Source organism: Sceloporus occidentalis, unplaced genomic scaffold (genome assembly GCF_023333645.1).
Source record: "Sceloporus occidentalis isolate IW3139 unplaced genomic scaffold, rSceOcc1.0.p SCAF_5, whole genome shotgun sequence".
NCBI lineage: Eukaryota > Metazoa > Chordata > Lepidosauria > Squamata > Phrynosomatidae > Sceloporus > Sceloporus occidentalis.
Genome location: NW_028316985.1, coordinates 40,859,299 through 40,881,316, shown reverse-complemented (window position 1 = coordinate 40,881,316; position 22,018 = coordinate 40,859,299). Strand labels below are relative to the sequence as shown.

The 22,018-nt window shown below is 40.2% G+C and overlaps 1 protein-coding gene across 4 annotated transcripts in view; it reads left to right on the top strand.

The window, feature by feature from the left end:
* CNOT4 (CCR4-NOT transcription complex subunit 4) overlaps window positions 1-22,018 on the top strand; it is a 73,241-nt gene that overhangs the window by 29,290 nt on the left and 21,933 nt on the right. For 2 of the 4 annotated variants that reach the window (XM_089523846.1, XM_089523844.1), the window contains exons 3-8: window positions 8,418-8,615; window positions 10,435-10,521; window positions 11,284-11,385; window positions 12,192-12,317; window positions 13,751-13,875; window positions 16,830-16,985. In XM_089523846.1, the coding sequence (XP_089379972.1) occupies window positions 8,418-8,615; window positions 10,435-10,521; window positions 11,284-11,385; window positions 12,192-12,317; window positions 13,751-13,875; window positions 16,830-16,985 (794 nt within the window). The remainder of the gene's footprint in view (window positions 1-8,417; window positions 8,616-10,434; window positions 10,522-11,283; window positions 11,386-12,191; window positions 12,318-13,750; window positions 13,876-16,829; window positions 16,986-22,018) is intronic. The other 2 variants (XM_089523847.1, XM_089523845.1) reach the window with 1 other exon arrangement.

Sequence of the window (22,018 nt, the reverse complement as noted above, 5' to 3'; positions counted from 1 at the left end):
ATTGATAGTATGCATAAGTGTATTAAATTGCATAATATGCAAATTAGATGCTCAAAGCAATGGGCTGGAGTATGGCAGTTCTAAGTTGGACTTATTCTGCGTTTTCTACCAATGCCAGTCTAGTTTTCAGTTCTCTCAATCCACTGCATAGAAAACTAAGGGGCTGCATAGTTACATAGTTCAAGAAGCTATGCTCAGGAGTAATTGTGTCCAAAACCCAGGCTATTTCTCCATTCCAGATTAGGAAATTCCAAAAGCTGCCAGGGAACCATCCTGATTAATTTTCCTTAATCACACAAACACACAAAATCGCAGAGGCCTAGCACATTTTAACTTGATCAGGTAGTGATTATCTACAACAACAGAAACTTTCTCTTGTCTAAGATTGCCATTTTGATTTCAGTATTCATCCTCAGCATGAATATTGAAATCTCCCAGCATAACAAGCTGACATGATTCCAACACCAACTTCAAGAGTATTTTTAAAATTGTTTTTGTTATAACTTGGCACACATATGTCCCCATAAAGACACTTCTTTTGAGTCTTTCTTTTGATCCAGCTGTTTGAACTAGTTGACCAGTTAAATGGATCACATTTAATGTAGCAGTAACATATCAAGAGAAGTGTTTGAGAAGACTGAATGTTGCATAACTTATTAAAAGTATTTGTTGATTGCTTTGCACAAAGTGAAGACAATCTTCTGCGATGCTTAGATACTGTAGTACATAGGAAGTCCACACTTACCTCATGGGTTAGGGACTGGAGGGCTATGAGAAAGTCTAATTGGTTATTATTATTAACCTTTATTTATAAAGCGCTGTAAATTTACACAGCGCTGTACATACAATCTTTTTAATTGGGCAGATCCCTGCCCTCTGAAACATGGAACTCAGGGGTTTTTTAGCTTACAAATGCATTTTGGCCACTGAAAATTTACATAACACACAATATGCTACTTTTGAATACATACAAAAGCTAAATGACTACCACACACGCACACACACACACATGCGTGCCCAATCCCAGGTGAGTTTCATAGGCAAGAAGAACTGGTGGAAGAGCAGAATTTCTGTCAAATTAATGGAATGTGTCTGTAATTTGCAAGCGTTGAAAGAGTGAGTTGTCGGAAAGTGAAGTGTCAAAAGTGGGGGAAGCCTCTATATTAATTCAGATAGACAGACATTGGGCATTTGGGATGGGTGATGCATTTAATGTTTCTGTTTCTTTCATTACCAGTTGCATTTCTCTTATGAAACCACTCGTTAAGTATCTGTCCCAATGCTAGAATAGCAATAGCATGTACATTTACTGCTTATCAGTAAACTCAGCACTCAGTCTAAGCGGTTTACAGTCTGTAAGCTAATTGCCCCCAACAAGTAAGTAATCAGTTGATTTTTCTACTTCTGTTCAAGATTCAAGAAACACATATGCTCATTTTCTGAGTATGTTACGGAGTTCTGATTTAAAGAGGTTTATGTTGACTGCCTGAAATAATAGGAATTTGACATATTATTAATATAACTACAATAAATATATGTAGCTACTTTCTTTATACCCTTACATAGTGAGTGTCTTCATTGTTCACGTTAAATGCTTATGTGTAATTCTCTAATACTGTTTTAAATCCATGAGTAAAGGCTATAAAAAGTAAATTTTCCTTATTGTTAGGCTTAGCTGAATGTCACAAAACCAGCTTATAGCAAACTCCTCAGGGCAATCATCCGTCCATGTTCTCTATGCTTTATTCCCAGCAGAAACATTTCAAGCTTCCTATAATGAGAAGATTGGTAATGGCAGCTTGTCTGCTGTTACCTGTCTTCCCTTGAACTGTGCCGTGGCAGAAAAAATGTTGGACATGATGCAAAGGGTGTCAGCAAAGTTTAACAAGGCTCACTGTCAGAAACGCCATGTATCTGTTTGTGTGTCTTTTGAAATCACCATATTTATTGACAGGTTTATATGAAATGTGAAGTATTCGTTGCAGAGAGTAAAGATTCTGTAGAAAAGAATGAAGTAGAAATAATTCACTACGGGAAATAACCCTGAAAATTAGAAAGCAGGGCTGTGATTGCTATGCTGATAACAGAATTGAGCTTCCGACTGAGCCTGATACACATAACACAAGCTTCAGACTTTTTTTTTGTTTTGTTTTGGTAAAGTAAGAATTAGAATTTATTGGTGCTGGTTCTGGAGAAAATTCAAAACAAATGTGATAGGTGCTGTAACTGTGGGCATCATGTGTTCCTGCCTTTGCTGAACTGTAATATATCACTTGTATATCCATAGAAACAAGGATAAATTACCTTACCTACAGTGTTGTTTGGTGGGATTGTTTATAACTGAGTGCTGAAGACGTATTTCAATAAACACAATTTGGTTTAAAGAACAGATAATAATTGAAGTTATTAATACATTAAGTTAGGACTAATTCATTTTTCCCTAGTAGCTGAAATTATAGATTTAATACAGCTTCAAGAATATGTAACTGGGCAGCTCTGCCTCATCATCTCCTCAACACCCCTTTCAACCTCACCCCATGCCAAGTTATGGGGACCTATCTGAAAAGGGTGAGATGAGGGCAAGAGAGAAGAGATTCCTGGAAAGTGGGCAGAGGTACTGATCATGAGCTGAACTTTGCTCGCATAAGGTGCTTCTACCCCAGTATTTCCTCATGGATAGATCCTCTGGTTGATTTTCAAGATTCTACTTTGTAGCTAATCCTTCTTCTTCGTGGTCTCTGCAAAGCACACAAATGGGTTATTCTGCGCCTGCGCAGCATTTCTGGATCCTACTGGAATCGCTAGGAAAGACTTTTTGGCGGTAGCTCCGCCCTTTCTCAGTTCCTTTTGTCCGCCGCGTGAGCAGCTTAGGAACCTGGCTTAGAAGTACTCTTTCCTTAGCTTTCACTTGCGTTTGCTCTGACTTCGTTTGACTCTTACTACTCTTTGGATTGTGATTTGGACTTGATTTTGGACTGATTAACCGGCAACACTCGGACTTCTTGACAATTCTCTTTCTTCGTCCCTTGACTTTGGTCTAAAGATGTCTGTGCACTCTTTTAAAAAGTGCACTGAATGTGGGACAAATATCCTGGCACTCGACGGACACTCCTTGTGCCTCCTTTGCATGGGTGACGGCCCCGTCCCTGCTTCCTGCCCTCACTGCATGGCCTTCACTCTGCAGGCCAGGAAGAATAGAGAGATGCACCTTAGATCCATGCTGTATGCGCAAATCTTGAAGCCCCCCTCCACCTCTAGAGCCCCTGCCAAGGCTGCGGCTGCAAAGGGCAAGCTCCCATCTCTGGCCTCAGGGCTCCCTGCCAAGGCTACTGCTGCCGAGGGCAAACCCTCTTTGGAAGTTTCTGGGTCACCAACCCCAGAAAAACGGAGGTCTACGGACCAGGATGTGGTTTTTCCAAAGAGGAAAAAGTCCTCAGACTCCAAACCAGAGAAGAGAAAACACAAGTCACCGGACAAGTCCAAGGACTCATCCCATCACTCCGGAAAGAAGTCCCGTCCCTGTCCGGACTCCGACCGCTGGTCCTGTACCAACGCTCCTGCCCAGCCCACTGACATTGAACTGGGCTCGGTACCATGCGCGCAACCAGCGCCTCAACCTCAGATGTCTCCTCATCCCGACTCCTGGGCCGACCAGACACTTTTCTGCATTCCTTGTCTAAACCCTACCAACTCTCGGAGGGTGAAGAGTAACCTTCCCCTTTCACCCAAGTGGTGATACTGGACCGACTCTCCCAGACTTCGGAGGTCATTTCTTTTGAGGATGAACAGGACTATGATGCATCCTCTGTTCTTGCTGAACACCCCAGAGGGGATGTTGTTTTTGATCAAGCCACAGACACTTATTTTTTGCCTCTTGATCCTTCTGAAGTCTGCGGAGGCCGTTTTGTTTCAACCTGTTGAACCTCTCTTGCCTCCTCCAAGGTAATCTACCACGTCCATTCCACTTTGATCTCACCTCTCCTCGGCTTCCTAAGCGGAACCAGTCCGACTCATACAGTTGACCTCTGCTGTCTCCCTGCAAGTGCACCCCTCGTTCCTGGTAACGGTAACCACTTAGGCCCTCTCAGCCCGCAGACCACTACTACGTCTCTGACTATGCTCCGGCTCAACAGTTGCAGGCGCTCGCCTTTCTCGAGGACCCCTCTCCTTCAGATGACATTTTTTCTTTTTCGTAACAAATGATCCGAATGGGCAAAGCCCTAAAAATTGAAGTCCTCCATGCAGACTCTCAAGCTCTTGATCCCATTGATGAGATGGTTTGGGACAAGGTCCCAACTCTGACCTTTATTGCATTCCTACCATTGATGTCAAGGATTGCAAAGAGTTCTTGGCCCACTCTGTCCATGGCCCAACCTTCCACCAAGAAACAATCTCTAACGTATTACACTCTCAGAAGAGATTTGGCTCTTTGAATACCCTCGCCCGAATTCGTTAATTGTGGAAGCTTCACAGATTTGCTCGGCCCTGAAGACAGCTTTGACCCCTAATGACAAAGAGGGTCGTAAGTTTGACACCATGGCATGGAAATCCTACGCCTCTGTGATCCTGGACCTCAAAATCCAGAACTACTCAGCATATATGGTTGCCTACCAACAGCAGCTTTGGGAAAAAGCTCTTCCCTTGTATGAAGACCTCCCTGAGGACAAGAAACAGATGGCCATGGCCATCCATACAGAAGCTCATGCACTGGCTTTGCACCAGATCTCAGCAGCCTGACACTCGGCTGACTGTGTTTCCCGACAACTCTTGGGCGCCCTGGCCTCCATAACATCCAACTCCTGGGTGGTTTCCATCATCTGTAGGGGTTATGCCCTAGAACTGCAATACTCTCCCCCAAGGGACATCATTCTCACCACGACACCCTTTGTGACGAAGTGCACTCTTTGCTTCAAAAGAGGGGCATCGAGCCTGTTCCTCCATCCCGGACCCGACATTGCCTTTTTCCCAGGTACTTCATTGTCTCGAAAGCCACAGGCAGCCTCCGTTCCATCCTAGACTTGCATTTTCTCAACTCTTTCATTACCTATAAGCATTTCCGCATGGTAACCTTGGCCTCCATCTTGCCTCTCCTGCAGGAGTCAGACTGGTCCGCCACCTTGGATCTTCGGTATGCTTATTTTCACATCAGCATCCGAGAGGACCACCAGGACCTCTTCGCCTTCTCTGTCGGTCCCGACTGTTTTCGGTACTGAGTACAGTCGGCCCTCACCTTACACGGGGATCCGTTCTGGATCCCTCCGCATAAGGCGAATTCCACCTATGCTCAAGCCCCATTGGAAACAATGGGGCTCGTGCACGGCGGCGCGCGGGGCTCAACAGGAGCGTGTGCCCATTCAATTGAATGGGGCGCGCCGCCCCACGCGCGCCCCCGGCTTGAGCGCGTAAGCTCAAGTCCGCGTAAAGCGCGCCCGCATGACACGGGTGCGCTGTACTGCCTTTGGGACTTTCCACTGCACCGAGAATTTTCACAAAGTGCATGGCAGTCGTAGCTGCCTACCTCTGCCAACAAAACATCGTCTTTCCTTACCTCAACGATTGGCCCCGTCCAGACGGATGCTCATCTCCCATCTCAAGTCGGCACTCTCTCTCCTTCACCACTTGGGACTCATGATCAACAGAGAGAAGTCCACCTTCTGTCCAAACCAGCGGATGCGCTTCATAGAGGCCACCTTGGACTCCACCACCTGCAGAGCATACCTTCCTCACGACAGGTTCCTCAACCTCAGGCCTGCAATTCGTAGCTGCCTTGCCTTCCGGTGCATCACCGCACAAACAGCTCAGGTCGCCCTTGGCCATATGGCATCCGTGCGTCCCTTCCAGTCATGGCTCAATCTCAGTCTTCAACCCTGCCTTCAATGATCCACAGAAATGGATCACCGTTCCAAGGCCTGTCGCCCACTCTCTCCACTGGTGGCTCAACCCACACAATGTCTTGGTGGACATTCCCTTTGTACCTCCACAACCACAGACCTCACTGACCACCGATGCCTTAAACATGGGCTGGGGAGCCCATTTTGACAACCTCTCTGTCAACGGGAGATGGGCCCCCAGGGAACGCCAATTCCACAACAATGCTCTCGAGATGTTGGCGGTACAGAAGGCACTGAAGGCCTTCAAACCCTCCCTGTGAAACCAGGTTATTCTCCTCACGGACAACATGACTGTGATGTATTACATCAACATGCAGGGCAGTACCAGGTCAGCCACTCTTCTTGGCCTCATCCTTCAAATTTGGAACTGGTGCCTCTGAAAGCGGATCACCTTGCAAGCCATACACTTCCCTGGGAAGGAGAACGAGCTTACAGACAAGCTGAACAGGACTCCAGATTCTTGTCACGAGTGGCAACTGAATCCTCAGGTTGCCCTCCGCCTCTTCTCTCTGTGGGGAACGCCGGGCATCAACCTTTTTGCCTCTCATCTCAACACTCACTGCGACCACTTCTGTTCCAGGATCCCTTCACCTCAGTCCCGAGGGGATTCCTTCCTCTTCCAGTGGTCTGGCAAAAAGTTCTACACCTTCCCCCCATTTCCTCTGATCACCAGAGTGGTAGCAAAGCTATGCACAGACAGATCGGATGTGATCCTGATCACCCCTTGGTGGCCGAGACAGCCGTGGCTCGCCCCGCCTTCATCTCTCCAACAACCAATTCCAGCCTCTGCCACTCCATCCCGACCTCCTGACCCTTCACTACAGTCGGGTTCGCCACCCCGACGTGGACACTCCGTCTCGTAGCGTGAAGGATTTGGCGTTGACTCAGCTCTTGGTACCGGTCCAAGAGAACATCCTGGCTTCTTGAAAGGCTTCCACCCAGCGTTCCTATGCCCTTAAGTGGGCTAATTTTTTTTTACTTTTCTGTTCTCAATGGGACACCCCTTCGGAAGTCCATGTCTCTGTTGTTTTGGACTTCCTCCACCACCTCTCAGCATTTGGACTTTCCATTTTGTCCTTAAAATGCTATCTTGCGGCCATTTGTGCCCGCTACCAATTCTCCGGCCTCCCATCTTTCTTCACTGGCTCACTCATGAAGAAATTCTTCAGGGGCCTTGCCAACCTGAGACCGCTAGCAGTGATCCCTATTCCCGCTTGGGACTTCCAGCTTGTCTTGGCAGCACTCGCTGCCTCACCCTTTGAACCTCTGGGTTCTTGTGACCTTAGGCTCCTCACCTGGAAGACAGCCTTCTTGGTAGCCATCACCTCCGCACGCCAGGCCAGTGAACTTTGTGCCCTCTGTACGGACTCACCGTACATGAAATTTTTTAAGGACAAGGTTGTCCTCCGTCCAGACATTTCCTTTCTACCAAAGGTAATGCCCACCTTTCATCTCAATCAAGACATCATTCTCCCAACCTTAGCCCCGAACTGACCACCGACACCGAGCGCTGGCTCCACTGTTTTGATGTCAGGTGGGCCCTAGCTTTCTACGTCGACAGGAATTTGCCCTCTCGTTTTCCCCCCAGACTCTTCGTCTGCTATTTCAACCCCAAAATGGTGTTTCCAGTCACACCTCAGCATTTCTCCAAATGGGTGACTTCCACAATCCTCCTCGCCTATGAGATTTTTGAGAAGACTCCGCCTGCTCAAATTAGAGCCCATTCCACCAGGGCGGTAGCTTCATCTTCAGCCTTCCTCTCCGGAATTCCCTTGGAGGACATTTGCAAGACTGCAGTATGGTCACAACCTCTGACCTTTATCAAGCACTACAGATTTGATACCAGACACTGACGTGAAGCAGCCTTTGGCAGAGCTGTTCTCCTTTCTGGAATGCACTAAGGTTAGTTGGCACCTGTCAAATACTAACAAATCACACTGTTTTTCTGGTTTAATAATTTATTTATTGCCAGGACACTCCCTTCTCCACAAAGGAACAAGCTTGCCAGTCTAACCCATTTGTGTGCTTTGCAGAGACCATGAAGAAGAAGGACAGGTTGCTTACCTGTAACTGTAGTTTGAGTGGTCATCTGCGAATCTACATAAATCCTGCCCATCCTTCCCTCTCTTGTGTCCTTCTCTCTTCCTTGTCTGCTCTCACGGCAGACCTTTTGGAACTGAGAAAGGGCGGGAAGACATCCTGCCTATATAGAGGTTGGGCGGAACTACCACCAAAAAGTCTTCCCTAGCGATTCCAGTAGGATCCGAAAATGCTGCACAGGTGCAGAATAACCCATTTGTGTGGATTCGCAGATGACCACTCGAAGAACTTCAGTTACAGGTAAGCACCCTGTCCTTTTCAATACAGTTTCCCAGCTTTCTGTATATCGCTTCTGGAGAAATGTGGGAGCATGGGACCTCCTCTCACTTGAAGGGACCTAAACCCAGATCCAACCAAATGGTGTTCTTGGTAAGGTCAATTCTTCTTCTGGATCTTTGAGACTTATCCACTTATTTTTCTCATTAGCCATATCCAGAAGATCCAGCAGTGTATAAACCACTCTCCCAAGAAGAGCTGCAAAGGATAAAAAATGAAAAGAAACAGAAGCAAAATGAGAGAAAACAAAAGATATCAGAGAATCGTAAACATCTGGCAAGCGTGCGGGTTGTACAGAAAAATCTTGTCTTCGTAGTAGGCTTATCCCAACGCCTAGCAGATCCAGAGGTAAGCAGTTGCCAGGCTGGTATTCCTTATATCCAGCAAATGTGTTCTGAATGTTTGTTGTGGTTATTATGATTGCAAATAAGCTCTTGTTCAGACTGATTGATTCTCTTGGACCTTTGAGCAGTGTGCAGTACTGAACGAGAGCCTTTTGTATCGCTGGATGTACAGCTGTTAGATCACTTTTCTTTTTTCTGGAGGCTAGCTTCACTAAGGCCCATGAAATATCACTTTACTCCATTGCCATTAGCTTATAGGATGCTGTATACCTCAAGGTCATTTCCGACTTATGGTGGAAATTGAGTTTTCTTGGCAAGATTTGTTGTGCAGAGGCTTGCCATTGCCTTCCTCTGAGAGGCTAAGATGGTGTGACATGCCTAAAGTCACCCAGCAAGTTTCCATTGCTTTAATGGGGATTTGAACCCTGAGCCTGATTCCCACTACCTTTTAAACCCAGATTGCAAATTGGTTTGAATCGGTTCAAATGACCCTGGTTCCCACTTGAACAGAGAGGGGGGTATGTGCTAGGCCCATTTAACCCACGTCTTTTTTATGCTGATTTTCTGCGTGTCTTTTTGGATAAATCAATTCCGCACAAGTATGAACCAAATGCGGATCAGAATCGATTTAAATCTGCCCTTCGACCAGCTGGAGTGGGTCCATTTTGAATCGATTCATTCGTGAATGTGAACCACAAGTGGGTCATTTTACAGGAAAAAAATGCGATCGGGGCAAATATAGTGTGAACCACACTCCGCTCTTGAATTGATCCATCGATTCGGATCACAAATCGATTTATATGTAAGTGGGAATGAGGCCCTGGTCTCCAGAATCTTAATCCACCATTACACCACAGCGAGGCAGAGGAACCTAGTAATTACGTCTTGGTCTCACTGTGAAGACAGAGCAGAAATACTGCTAGTTAGTGGGACCAGTTGATCTGGGGCTACATTTATAGCTTGCCAGTGCAGTCACATTGAAGAGGGATATTCTCAGATTTGGGGTGCTTTTCCTGAATTATTGGGTGGTGGTGATGACTAAAAATACTTTTGTAAATTTCATCTGGCATACCACCTGTTAGTTTTCCTGGTGAAGGCTATCTGAGCTGTGGTAATCTCTATAAAGACTGAAAAAGCATGGATCACTATGCTTTTATATGGAGCTGCCCTTTAAAAAACCTTCAAGAACTTGCCACCGGATGATTGTTTAAGCCCACTCAGTTGCAGAATATTTGAGGGGGGCTTAGGCATGTCACATCCTAAATGCCTGAGGGTGTTAAGGACTTCCGTCTCCTATAATGGACTCCTTACTGTCTCTATTCATCATGTGCAGTCCTGTTCTAGGACTGCTACAGCTCTGCCCATAGAAATGTGGATGATGAAATGAGTACAACCGTCTTAATCCATTTGGCCCCATGATTTCTGACACTGTTCTGTTTCGGGGACCAAGATAATTAAATAGAAGATACATTATATTGTCAGGGTTCAGCATGAGGAAGTACTGACTTTCCACATTGAGAAGACATAAGCACCCAGTACTCATTGTACCTTTTAAATAAATTAATTGAAAATATAAGCTCCTTTCCCAGATACAGAACTGATTTTCAGTACTCAGATGTTTACTGTTGATATTTGCTAGTTGCCACAGTCTTGCATATTTCAGTTATTTGTGAATTAAAAAATCTTTTCACATAATTCCCTCAGTTTTTTAGCCCCCCCCCCCCCCCCCCGGCTGCTAAAATGTATAACAGGTCTGTTTAAACAGGATTTTTAGCTGCTTATCAATATGGCATTTACATTCATTATATTAATATTCTATACAGGTTTTGAAAAGGCCAGAATATTTTGGGAAATTTGGTAAAATACACAAAGTTGTAATCAACAACAGCACATCATATGCAGGCTCACAGGTAAGATACTGGCATCTTTCATTTGTCCTGGAGTTGGCCTTCAGATTTGTTAGTAAGAAAGAGATGTGTTACTTTAAGTAATTGGCTTCCAAACAGGGAGATATGTAAAAAATAAACAAAATTGTAAGGGAACAAGGAAATCTAAATTTAAGGTAAGGGGTTTGCATAATTAATCATAACATTCACACTTTCATAAATGCCTTATCAAATTATATAGTAAATCCTGTTGTTTGTAACTGTCACCTGAGTTGGGAAATTTCAAATTCAAATCTTACATCATCCACAGAGTTTTAGATGGGCTTCAGAAAGTCATTGTGCCTCCATATTTACATAACATTTAGTTGATTTAATTTTTAAGTGTACATATGGCAAACACAATGGTTCTGAAGTACAAAACATACTTGTTTGTAAACTTTGCACTTAACATATCATAGGGTGTGCCGAGATCAAGAAACCTCTCTTAAGACAGTACTTACTACATGAGGTTAATCATACATACTAGCATTTTAGAGGATTTTTTAAAATGAAAATTTTGCTGGTAATCCGTTAATTAGGAGTACCTTTATAATCTGTTGACTGTGTCTGATTAATTGCTTTTCTAATATCATTTACCTAAAGTAAATGAGACACAAGATGTTTTCTCACAGCATTTAAAATCAGTTCTTTATTTACTGAACAAATAATGTAACAGTGAACTTCACAAAATTCTAAAGTACTTAAGGAACTAATTTGTAAACTTAAACCTTTTTGAAACAAATCTAGGGGCCAAGTGCAAGTGCGTATGTAACCTACATCCGGTCAGAAGATGCACTCAGAGCCATACAGTGTGTCAATAATGTAGTGGTAGATGGAAGAACACTTAAGGTAATGTTTCTTAATCTATGTTTTGTAAGTATTTGCAGTTCTATAAGAATAAGTCTGTAGTAATCATAAGTAAGTTTCATTGAATAATAGTCTCATATCATAATGTATACCATAACAACATTGGTTGCCTGCGATCTCTCAGACTCAATTCACAATGTTGGTACTTGTGTACAAAGTCCTAAACAATATAACTTTACCTGAAAGAGCACTTCTCACAGTACTGACCAAACCATGTCGTAAGATTGGCTGGTGAGGCTTTGATGGCGCTCACAGCAATGAGTATGGACTGTCATTTGGTGACTAGTGATAGAGCCTTCTCAACAACTCCACAGTTATGCAATACCTCCCTGAAAAAGTTCAGTTGATCCCACCTTGTTTAATTTTAGATAACAAAAATAATGTGTTTATTCAGGTTGTTGAGTTGGTCCCACATTGCTGAGTTTTAGTTAAAAAAATGTATATATGATCATTCTCACTATTGAGGTATAACCTGGTCCTGGGACCTTACTGTCCTAATCATGTGTGAGTTCTTCTGTGGTTTTAGTCCACTTTTTATGGCTGATTTCCTTAATTTTATATAGATTTTTTATTACTGCTCTGAAATCCTCTGGAATTGTATAATACTGATACTATTTTCTTGGAACTGGGTGCTTTAACTATTGATGGTTAATGCCCTCCCATTTTATAGCTGAATTTTATCTAAACGTCTAAAGCTTAATTTTAAGACATTTGTGAAAGCAGGTTCACTTTCACAGTATATAGTTTTCTTATCTTTATTGTTTCTAACGTGTTTTGTTTTCCATCAGGCATCTTTAGGTACCACAAAATACTGCAGTTACTTCCTGAAGAACATGCAGTGTCCAAAACCAGACTGTATGTATCTACATGAATTAGGGGACGAAGCTGCCAGTTTTACAAAAGAAGAGATGCAGGTAAGTTTGTGAGAAACTATAAGAAGCATTTTCTCATAATTTTTTAATATTTCAAATATTACAGTTTCAGATCTTGGTTAGTGTATGACATTCAACTACACTCCTAATGGAAAACTATAGTTTAAACTAACCATGATGGAAACTTTCAGGCTGGCGAAGGAAAAGAGAATACCTAGGCCTTGTACTTTGTTTGTTAAGGCAAGATGGCCATTTCCATACTGTCTCTTTATCTTAGCCTGTTCTTTATTTTTAAAATGGGGATAATGATGACTTGCTTCTCAGGCCTGGGTTGAGAGAAAACACAATAAAGACTGTTAAGCATTCTTCCAATTTAAAAATAGATCAGTGTTTTGAGCTGGATAAGTAGAGGTTAATGTTACTGTTTTTCTCCAAGCCTAATTGCAGTGTTATGGAAGAGCTATGTTCTAGCAGTTCTCTGGGATATTTGTAGTACCAGCTTCCACAAATGAAATCAGTATCCCAATTGTGAAATAGTACAGAGCCCACTAAAGTGAAAAAGCTGCTCTACTGCAGTGTATGTTCAAATTATCATCATTGATAATCATCATTAAGTGGTAATTTATGTACTGCAATGCCAAGTAGGGGTAGGCACCCCCAAGATTCTGAAGCTTAGATATTACTGGATACAACTTTATGTATTTGTAGTTCCTTAACAAACCCAAAAACGTTCATCAAAATGTTATATATCAAAGTTAAATAAAATTGGTATTTAATGATTTTATCTCCAAACATTTGTTTGGATTGAACACACTAAAGAAAATGATCATGTCAGGATCTTTATAGAAAAGTTCAGAATTCATCCCAGGCAATTTGTGTGATTAGCTCCTTTTACAAATCAAAATCAGCTCCAGTGATCTACTGTTACTATTGCAACCATCTTCCTCAACTTGATACCTTCTAATATTGCTCTTTCGCTTGGGGATCAGTGTAGACAAGCAAATATGTAGGTGACCAAGTTAGGAAAATCTGAATGATAACAGAACTAGGTCTAAAAGTAGCTTTAACAAGTAACTTAGTAGTCGATACATACTGTAGTAATTGAAATGGGCATTTCAAAGTTCACATATGAAATATGGTCAGTACCAGGAACTGTACTGAAAAAAGAGTTCACATAGAAAAGTTTAATACAGTTTATAACAACCCTAATTTGTGATCCTGGAAGCAAAAAAAAAAAAAAAAAGGGGGGGGGGAATGTGACTCTTAAAAGAGACTAGTATAGTTTTCAGATTCAGGTGTTTTCTTTCAGGTGAGCAGAAGAAATTAGGTTACTTTAAAAAACTTTTTTGATTACACAGATGGATCTTACTGTTTAAGCTTGTATTATTTGATCATGATAAACTAATTAGTTATGGAATTAAGCATTTATCTTGAATTACTAGGTCACACTAGAATATTACATGTTTTTACCCCAGGCTGGCAAACATCAAGAATATGAACAGAAGTTACTCCAAGAATTATATAAATTAAATCCCAACTTCCTCCAGCTGTCTACAAATGCAGTTGACAAGAACAAAAACAAAGTAACTTCACTACAGAGGTATGATGCTTAAGTACAAGCTTGCTGCCAGTGCTTTTTAACTGGTATTAAAACCCTGTTTTTCCTTTCTGTCAACTTTCTGCTTCACCATGTTACTGCATAAGCCGTTGCATAGAGCATCTTGCTTTCTTTGCATTACTTCCTTTACATACAAATGTATGTACACCTGAAAATACCTGTGTGTGTATTTAGTTCAGTGGAAGCTTCTTTTTCTACCACACATTTATATGTGATGAAATACAACATCTCAGTACGTATACACACATTGTATATGTACAATGGAGGCCTGGAGGTTCAGCAGATAATTGCATTAGTACAGCATCTACTATTGTAATATGAGCAGGGTTTTCTGGTTGGAAATACAACATATTCATTTAAGTACAACACCACATTGCTGTGAATAGATTAGTTTAGCTTTGTTGAAAAGTGAGACTGCCATAAAGGTTTCATCAAAAGTGCAAAGATAATGTTAATGCAACCATTCTGACTACTAGTACCTTATTAAATCTTGTACACATGCCATTTGTGCTCCAGTATGTTGGGAGCTGATGTGTAGGGTGCAGAGACAGTTTAACAAAGGCTTGGTGGTCTGTTTCTGTGAAACTTTAATTGGCTGATAGTATAGCTGTTAATGTTTAGAAACTGAAGCAATTTTGTGCTTGCAGAATATTTATTGCGTTAAAATGATTGTCTAAATGCCTTCAACTAAGTCTTCTAAGCAAAACTGAACTGAATGAATGGGGAAATCTGTTTGCAAATAAACATCAGTACTTCATGGCCTTAGCAAATGAATGATAGACAAGAATTAGGTCTTTGTAAATAAGCTTCCTTATTAGAAATGATTTTTCAGATGAGCTGTCAAGATGTTTACTCGGAATCTTAAACTGTTACGCCATTTTGTCCAGCGCTTAGTAGATCAGTGTTTTCAAATCCACTATTCTTCGTTTCCTTTCAGAGAGTTGATGAAATATTTGTAAAAGCAGATTTTTCAAAAGCAGAATTTGAATTAAAGAAAGTGTAGAGTCTTCTATTTCTTATACTCTTGCAGATACAGTTGAATCTTGAGTGGGCAGGACATCATCTTCATTGGTCATTTGAGCATCTCTTTTTAATAATGATCCATTCTTAGTAGGTGCTGATTATTACTTTAGTTTCATCAAGAGAGAGAAACACTGCATATCAAACAAGATTGAAGGTCCAAGTGGTCCAAGTGATGATGAAGTCTGATCCTAAGAAACATTAGGATAGCTGTGTATTCTGAAATGGAATCATGTTTGACACTTGTCAGTCTCTGCAGTAGGAATTTATATAAGATTTAATGAACATAATTTTGGAAAGATTTGGGGCAAGTTTTTGTTGACTGAAATGTATTTGTGCATCCATAATTTTATCTTACTTTTGAAACAAAGTGGGACTTTCCCATTGCTTACTTATTCATGTTACTATATTGTGTTATCTCAACCGTCTTTAACATTTCTATTAAAATACTTTATAAGATTCCACATAAAAAATAGATGCAATTGCAAAAATGCTAGGTTCTTGCTACTCTCTTGTCATCTATCTTGATTTTTCAGTTTGCCACTCTTTCAGCAAGATTGACTTTATTTCTTAAGCTCAAAGTTCAGCTTTCTTCCTTAAACAAGTGACAGCAACATTGGCATAAAGATAGATCTCCACTCAAAACTGAAAATAGAAATGCTGCAAAAGAATACTTCATCATACCCATCTTTTTCATGCTTAAAAATTTACAAAAAAGTATCTTCAGAAGCCATATTCTTATGTCCTTAGGCCAAGGCAAATTCTCATTACATATTGATTTTACACACTGCTTATGGTTCAATCATGAGGTATTAGCTATAAATCCTGAAGAGAAACAAAGATTGGCAGCATATCTTTGTGGCATATTCTGCATCATTGTGGTCTTCGAAACAAAGAGTAGGAAAGCATATACGAATGACACAAGAGAACTTCATTCTTGCCTTGATAAATGGGACTGACATATTTACCTTAGTTCATGAATTTATGTAAGAAGATATCTAGAAACACCATGAATAGACAAGGAAGAATTCTAAATTAAAAATGCAATTAAGGTTTTTTTTAAAGTAATTTCACTGGCTGTCTTGTTTTTAAAAGATGATGTGTTCAGTATCATTCTTCAGACCAGTCTTTGCATTGGAAAGAAAAAGAATATTAGGGCTTTCACAAGGATTTGTCACCAACCCATCCAAGATTACTGGAAGCGCTAAATATCCTAAATCCCTTTTAGGGATGGTACCTTCTTAATCTAACCGGGAGAAACTAAGGAACCAGTGAGCATAAAATGCCTTTTTAAATTATGTTCAAATTTGATTAAAGAATGTAGGATGTATGTGTAGAGAGGGATCACCAGCAGGAATATATACTTAATAATGCCTGTATTGTACATTTTTATTCAGGCTTTTAAATTTTCATACCTTTTTCATTGAGCAGGGCTTATACTAATGTGGTTTTTTTAAAAGTTGACTTCTGGGGGAAATGATTTAATTTGAGGGGATAAAGTAATGTAGGTGAGTGTAGATTTACTGGAACTGATGCAGTGGTACACTCTAGCAGTGGTACATTCTTGCAATCCATACAGATCAGTACAGAGAAATTCTTAAGGACACTGCAAGCATCAACTGGAAGATATGGGTAACTGTATGTATGAAACTCAAAAACGCCGGCATGAAATGAAGACTTTGAAACCTCTGTATCTTGGCAGTCGAATTCACCTAAAATCTTACAGATGTAAGGGTGGACAGTTGGCCTGATCCATAACAATTCACTCCTACACTCTAACTAGCGACACAGAATATATGTTGAAGACCTCCTTATTTCTCTCCACCATTGATGGTGTAAGGAATAATTTCCCCAGTGTTTCAGTTTTCAGACTTTCTCCATAATTTGAACTCTCTTTTACTTTCACCTCTTTCCAGACCCAACAGTAATAACAAAGATGCCTGGCCATCATTACAGAGTTCAAGTAAATCAGTCAACGGCTTAACAATGGAACACAGGAAAACGCCTCCTATTTTAGAAAATGGCACAGACCCAGAACACATGACTCCAGATGGTCCAGATTCAGATTTCGGGTAATTGTGCTGCCTTTTATATTTTAGTTAGCTGTCTCTCTCTCTCACTGATGTGGAGGGATGATTCTCTAGGCTCTGTCAGAAGAGCTGCATTGAAATTCTGATAAAATGAAGAAATAAAAACGGTTGGCATGAACCTAATGTGGGACAAACTGCCCATTGTTCTGCAATAGGAAATGCCTCTGTCTGGGCTAGCAGGTTAACATGAAAGGTAAGGGATGTGAACATGACATGACATTTTTGAACAGTTGCCTTCTGGGTCAGTGTTCTAGCAAAGTTCAACACATAGCTTGGAGTGTTCCTTGAGAAAATACTGTATGGTAGGAACTCTCTCATCTTACAGGAGGCCTTCAGTTGACTGGTTTGAAAGCTTTGAACTAGATTGGCAGATCTGAATACTTTCTGCTTTTCACCCAGTATATTACCCAGTTGTGGTACTAGGTTGAATTACATCAGCTTTTTCACCTTCCTAGGACTTTATAATTTTTTTTCTTTAACACCTCTGGAAGTCACTAGAATCATTGTGAAGCGTTTACATGTTGGATCCAGAGTATGCTGAATAGTACTTCTCATAACATCTGTTACGATTCTGATTTGGGAAATACTTAAATCTTATTTAATATGTGTGGAGACTACTTTCATAGATCTAGTCCCACAGTATACCTGTTATGAAGTGAGGGAGAGTGGGGAACTGAAGTACAGTCACCTGACTTGGATATTTCCAGTTCAAATATTTATAGTGTGGTGAGGAACCATGATTATGTAGAGATTGCACCTGTGCCAACTCACTAAAAATGATCTGAGCCTAAAGAAGCAGTAGAACAACTAAGGACCTTTCTTTCTTTCTTTTGCATTGAATTTATACTTCTTGTGCCATAATCACTACTGAAAAACTCTGAAGACTTCTGACAGATCTTTTGCTCGTTTGACAACATCTATTCTATGAACATTTACTCTAGGTTTTAATATAGTTTTCCTCAGAAACAAGTGATCTACTTTATGTTTTCTATTATAGGTTCTTACATTATTAAAACACTCTGGTGCTCCTTTCTCCATCTGATCATCTAATTCTTGTCTGTGATTCACTTAGAGGCTTTAGGAATGTTCTGTGTTTCTAGGATCTGAAGGTTCCCACTTAGAATAAGGCTTTCTCACCTGTAACTGTTGTGTTCTCTTATGTTTTCTACCACCATTGCCATTGTTCTGAAGATCAAAAATTCTGTCAGATCAAGGTTCAGCCTAGCATGAAATGGCTACAGTTGGGGGAAAAACTTAGACAACCTCTCCTTTGGGATAGATGCACATTCCTCCTTCACATGAGTCTTTAAATTCCAGCCTTTCATATTGTTATTTAATTCATGAGATGGCCTAGCACGATTGTTCCTCAAATCATCTTCTATGTGGGTTATAGCTGTAAATCCAAATTTGTGGAAATGTGTCACTAATCTGTCATATTTGAGTTCATACTTATTTATAGTGAGTGTTTAAACATTTGGCCACTATTTAATGATTTGTCTGTTCTCTGTATAAAACTGAAGACTGTAGGACATCTAATAAATGAAGGGGAAAAGGTTTTAAAAGCTTGAATATTCTGTTTGAATATTTAATATGCATTTGATTAAGCGATGTAGTAAAGAAACTACAAATAAAGAACTTTAAACAAGTAAAGTAAAATAATTCTGCCTGACCTAGTTTTGTACATCTTTTTAATATATACTATTGAAGTTACAAAAACCAAAAACAACAGTATATATTTTTATATCTTTTCCAGCCATTAGGCTTATAGTAATTCTAGAAGTGTACTTTGGGCTGTCTCTTTCTTTTTGCTTTATCAGCAGACCCTGAAATAGCGGAGCTCTTTCGAAATCTATCAACCTTAGGCTGCAGTTGTAGTGGAGGAGTTAATTGATTTCTTATTTTTTTTCCTATTAGATCACTCCACAAATGCACACCATGTAATTTGGGTTGACCATTCATATGCAGTCAGTATGCTTTTTAATTGTGAACAGGGACAATAGCTCTTAAAATTAAACTTGGGGCATAAAGAATTTATTAATGCCTAACATAGCATTGAATGAGTCTCTAGATTCACTGTCACATTGTAGACTTTTCAGTGTTGAAAAGAGAGATCTAAAACACCCTGCAGAAATATTCCAGTTTGAAATTGCTTTAACTGTCTTGGCTCAGTGCTAGGGAATGCTGGGAATTGTAATTTCTTGTGGCACCAGAACTCTGTGACAGAAAAGGCTAAATGTCTCACACACCTACAGTTCCCAGAATTCCCTAGCATTGAGCCAGGGCAATTAAAGCAGTCTCAAACTGGATTATTTCTGCAGTGTAGTCTGAACCAGAAAGTAATTCTCATTTACATTCAGTAATAGGGACAAAATCATCTTAACTTCTCATGTAGCACTTTCAGTTATTCTTGAGTTTACATGTATAAGTCTAGAAATTTTAGTGAAAAAATTGACCCAAAAAAACCTGGGTCCAATTATCCATGGGTCAATGAAATAAAGGAGTTATTCTCTTTCTCTGAATATAATGGTAAAATGCGAGAGGTTAGTCCATCCTGGGAGCACCGAAAAGAAGAATGGATCCCCTCTGCTCTCTCATCCATCCAGCCTTTAGGATGAACACAAGCAGTTATGCCTGCCAGAATTTTATAAGTTCTTTGGCATCATTTTCCTTTGCATCATCCTTTACATCTTTTATTACTTGCCCCTATGTTCTACTTATCCACGGGTCATATCAAAATCCATAATTTTGGCCCCAAATCCTGACCTCAACTTATACATGAGGTGGACTTATAGTCAACTATATATGGTAATTGTTTTTATATTTATTTGAAAGCATCTAACTACATAAGGAAAGGCACAAAATAGTTCTTTGAATCAGTTTTGTAATAAAGATCAGAAAAATAAAAAACTATCACAGCGCCCCCCCCCCCCCACATACACACTGAATATGATTTAAAAAAAAGAATGCGAGGATTTCCTACTAATTGAAGGAAATTGAAAATAGGTTGGTGGATTTGACATCCTGAAATCACCCTAAATAAATAAATAAATACAATATCCCAAGCTAGTGGAGCTTAGGAGATCAGATGTGGATGCTGACATTTGATTCTTGGATACCTTTCTTATCTCATACTCACTCATTATATCTTACTATGTTTTCTTTGAAAAATGGATTTAGTCACATCTCTACCTACCTGTAGGGAGAGGACTGAAGAGAATCTGAGACCCACTTACTGAGAGGGACATCTTGGAGGCCAAGTAATGACTAAATGTATCCAAATCTCTATCAAAATGGCTAACTCCATTCTTGAAAAGAAAAGAGAATTGGTTAGAGAATGAGAATTCATCTGGTTAAAAATTAGTTCTACTCCATGTGATGTCAATTAAGCTGTGTGTTGATACAAGCACAATTTTATTCTTCCTTCTGTCGTTTTCATTGAACATGAACTGCTGTCATTTGATGTGCATGTGTGATGTGATGTGGCAGATGTGAACTCCCAAGTGGGGAGAAGCTGTGTGTGCTTTTAACATAATTTCTGTAAAGGCTGGTGTTCAGTTGCTATTGAATCTGATGCAGCACTCCAGGTCTTGCTGCCACTTTTATATGAAGATATATTATATTATTATTGTGTCTAAATTTGTGCTTGATAAGCACAAAGAATTAGCTTTCTTGTAGATATTGATTAGCTTCTCTATATCTTCCCTGCTTTACTAAAAAATTAAACCAAAACAAGAAAAGCTGCATTGATAATATCAACCAGTGTGTTTCTGAATGGATTGTGCACGTGTAAATACCGTGCGCCCGTGTCATATGTTATCTCTTATGGGGCTTGAGCTTATGCATTTCTTCTCTTACACATGGGTGTCCAGAATGGATCCCCCACATAAGAGAAGGGCCCAGTGTATATAGTAGCTGAACAGCACACTGAAAACCATTCCCTTCTCGCAGTCTAAGAAAATAGATACCAGTTCATTTTAGCTGTAAAAATGTACTGCCAATTGCATATTCTTTTAGAGTCTTTCCCTTAATTCTGTTTCAAGTACTATCTGACTCTTGTTAAACAGTTGTCATTTATAGTTGTTCTAGATGGTTGACATCCCAATCTCTGAAGATATTTACATCTCTTGTAAGCTTCTTTAACTCCTGTTTCAAAGTAGGCTTTGATAAAGTTAACATTATTGAGTCTTGTTTGAACTCTGGGTGAGGACTGCAGATTTTCACCTAAAGCAGGTCTTACTGTGAACAAGTCAGGATAGTACTCACTTTCTTTTATCATGGCTCTACTAAAGGTAATAGTAAAGTATTTTTAGAATATTGTTACTGTTTGGATAGCCACATATTCATCCCTATGAGAGAAGCATTTCTCAATTTGAGTAAATTACATTATTATTGTTAAGTTAGGTAGATTCCAAATAGGCCATAGAAGCCAGATCTTTTTTTTTTCTCATAATAATTGAGCTACTACTAAACTTGTTTGTCACCGAATTTGCTTGGAGAACAAAGGAATGTTGGGAAGCATTTGCACAACTCTATGAACAAAGTACAACATTACTAACTTTGAGATGCATTTAGTCTTCAAGTCACAAAGTAAACAGTTTAATGTTTTCTGGATATTTGCATGTTTCTTTCATTTCTGGATGTCTGATAACTTAATTGCATCACCTACTACTTGAGATGTCAACAAGAGGCCAAAAGTAGACCATTCTTAAGTCAAACTGCCATGTCAGCCAATTCTGTCCTGGCATTTTAATTTCTCTTAGTGACTCAAATGGAAGATTTACTTAAAATCACAGGTATATTTACATTTTCAGCTTAAATGCAGCTAGAACCACACATTCCTGCATGCATGCCTAGCATTATCCCCTTGGCCCACTTACCTTTTGACAGCATTTGATCTCCGTTCTACTATCATTATTCCGTGCTCAACCCTTTCGACTCCTATTTTTCTGTGATTTATGGTCTTATCTAGGCTCTTGTCTTGTCTTGTCCTGGCTCTTTCTTTTGTGCTTCTATCC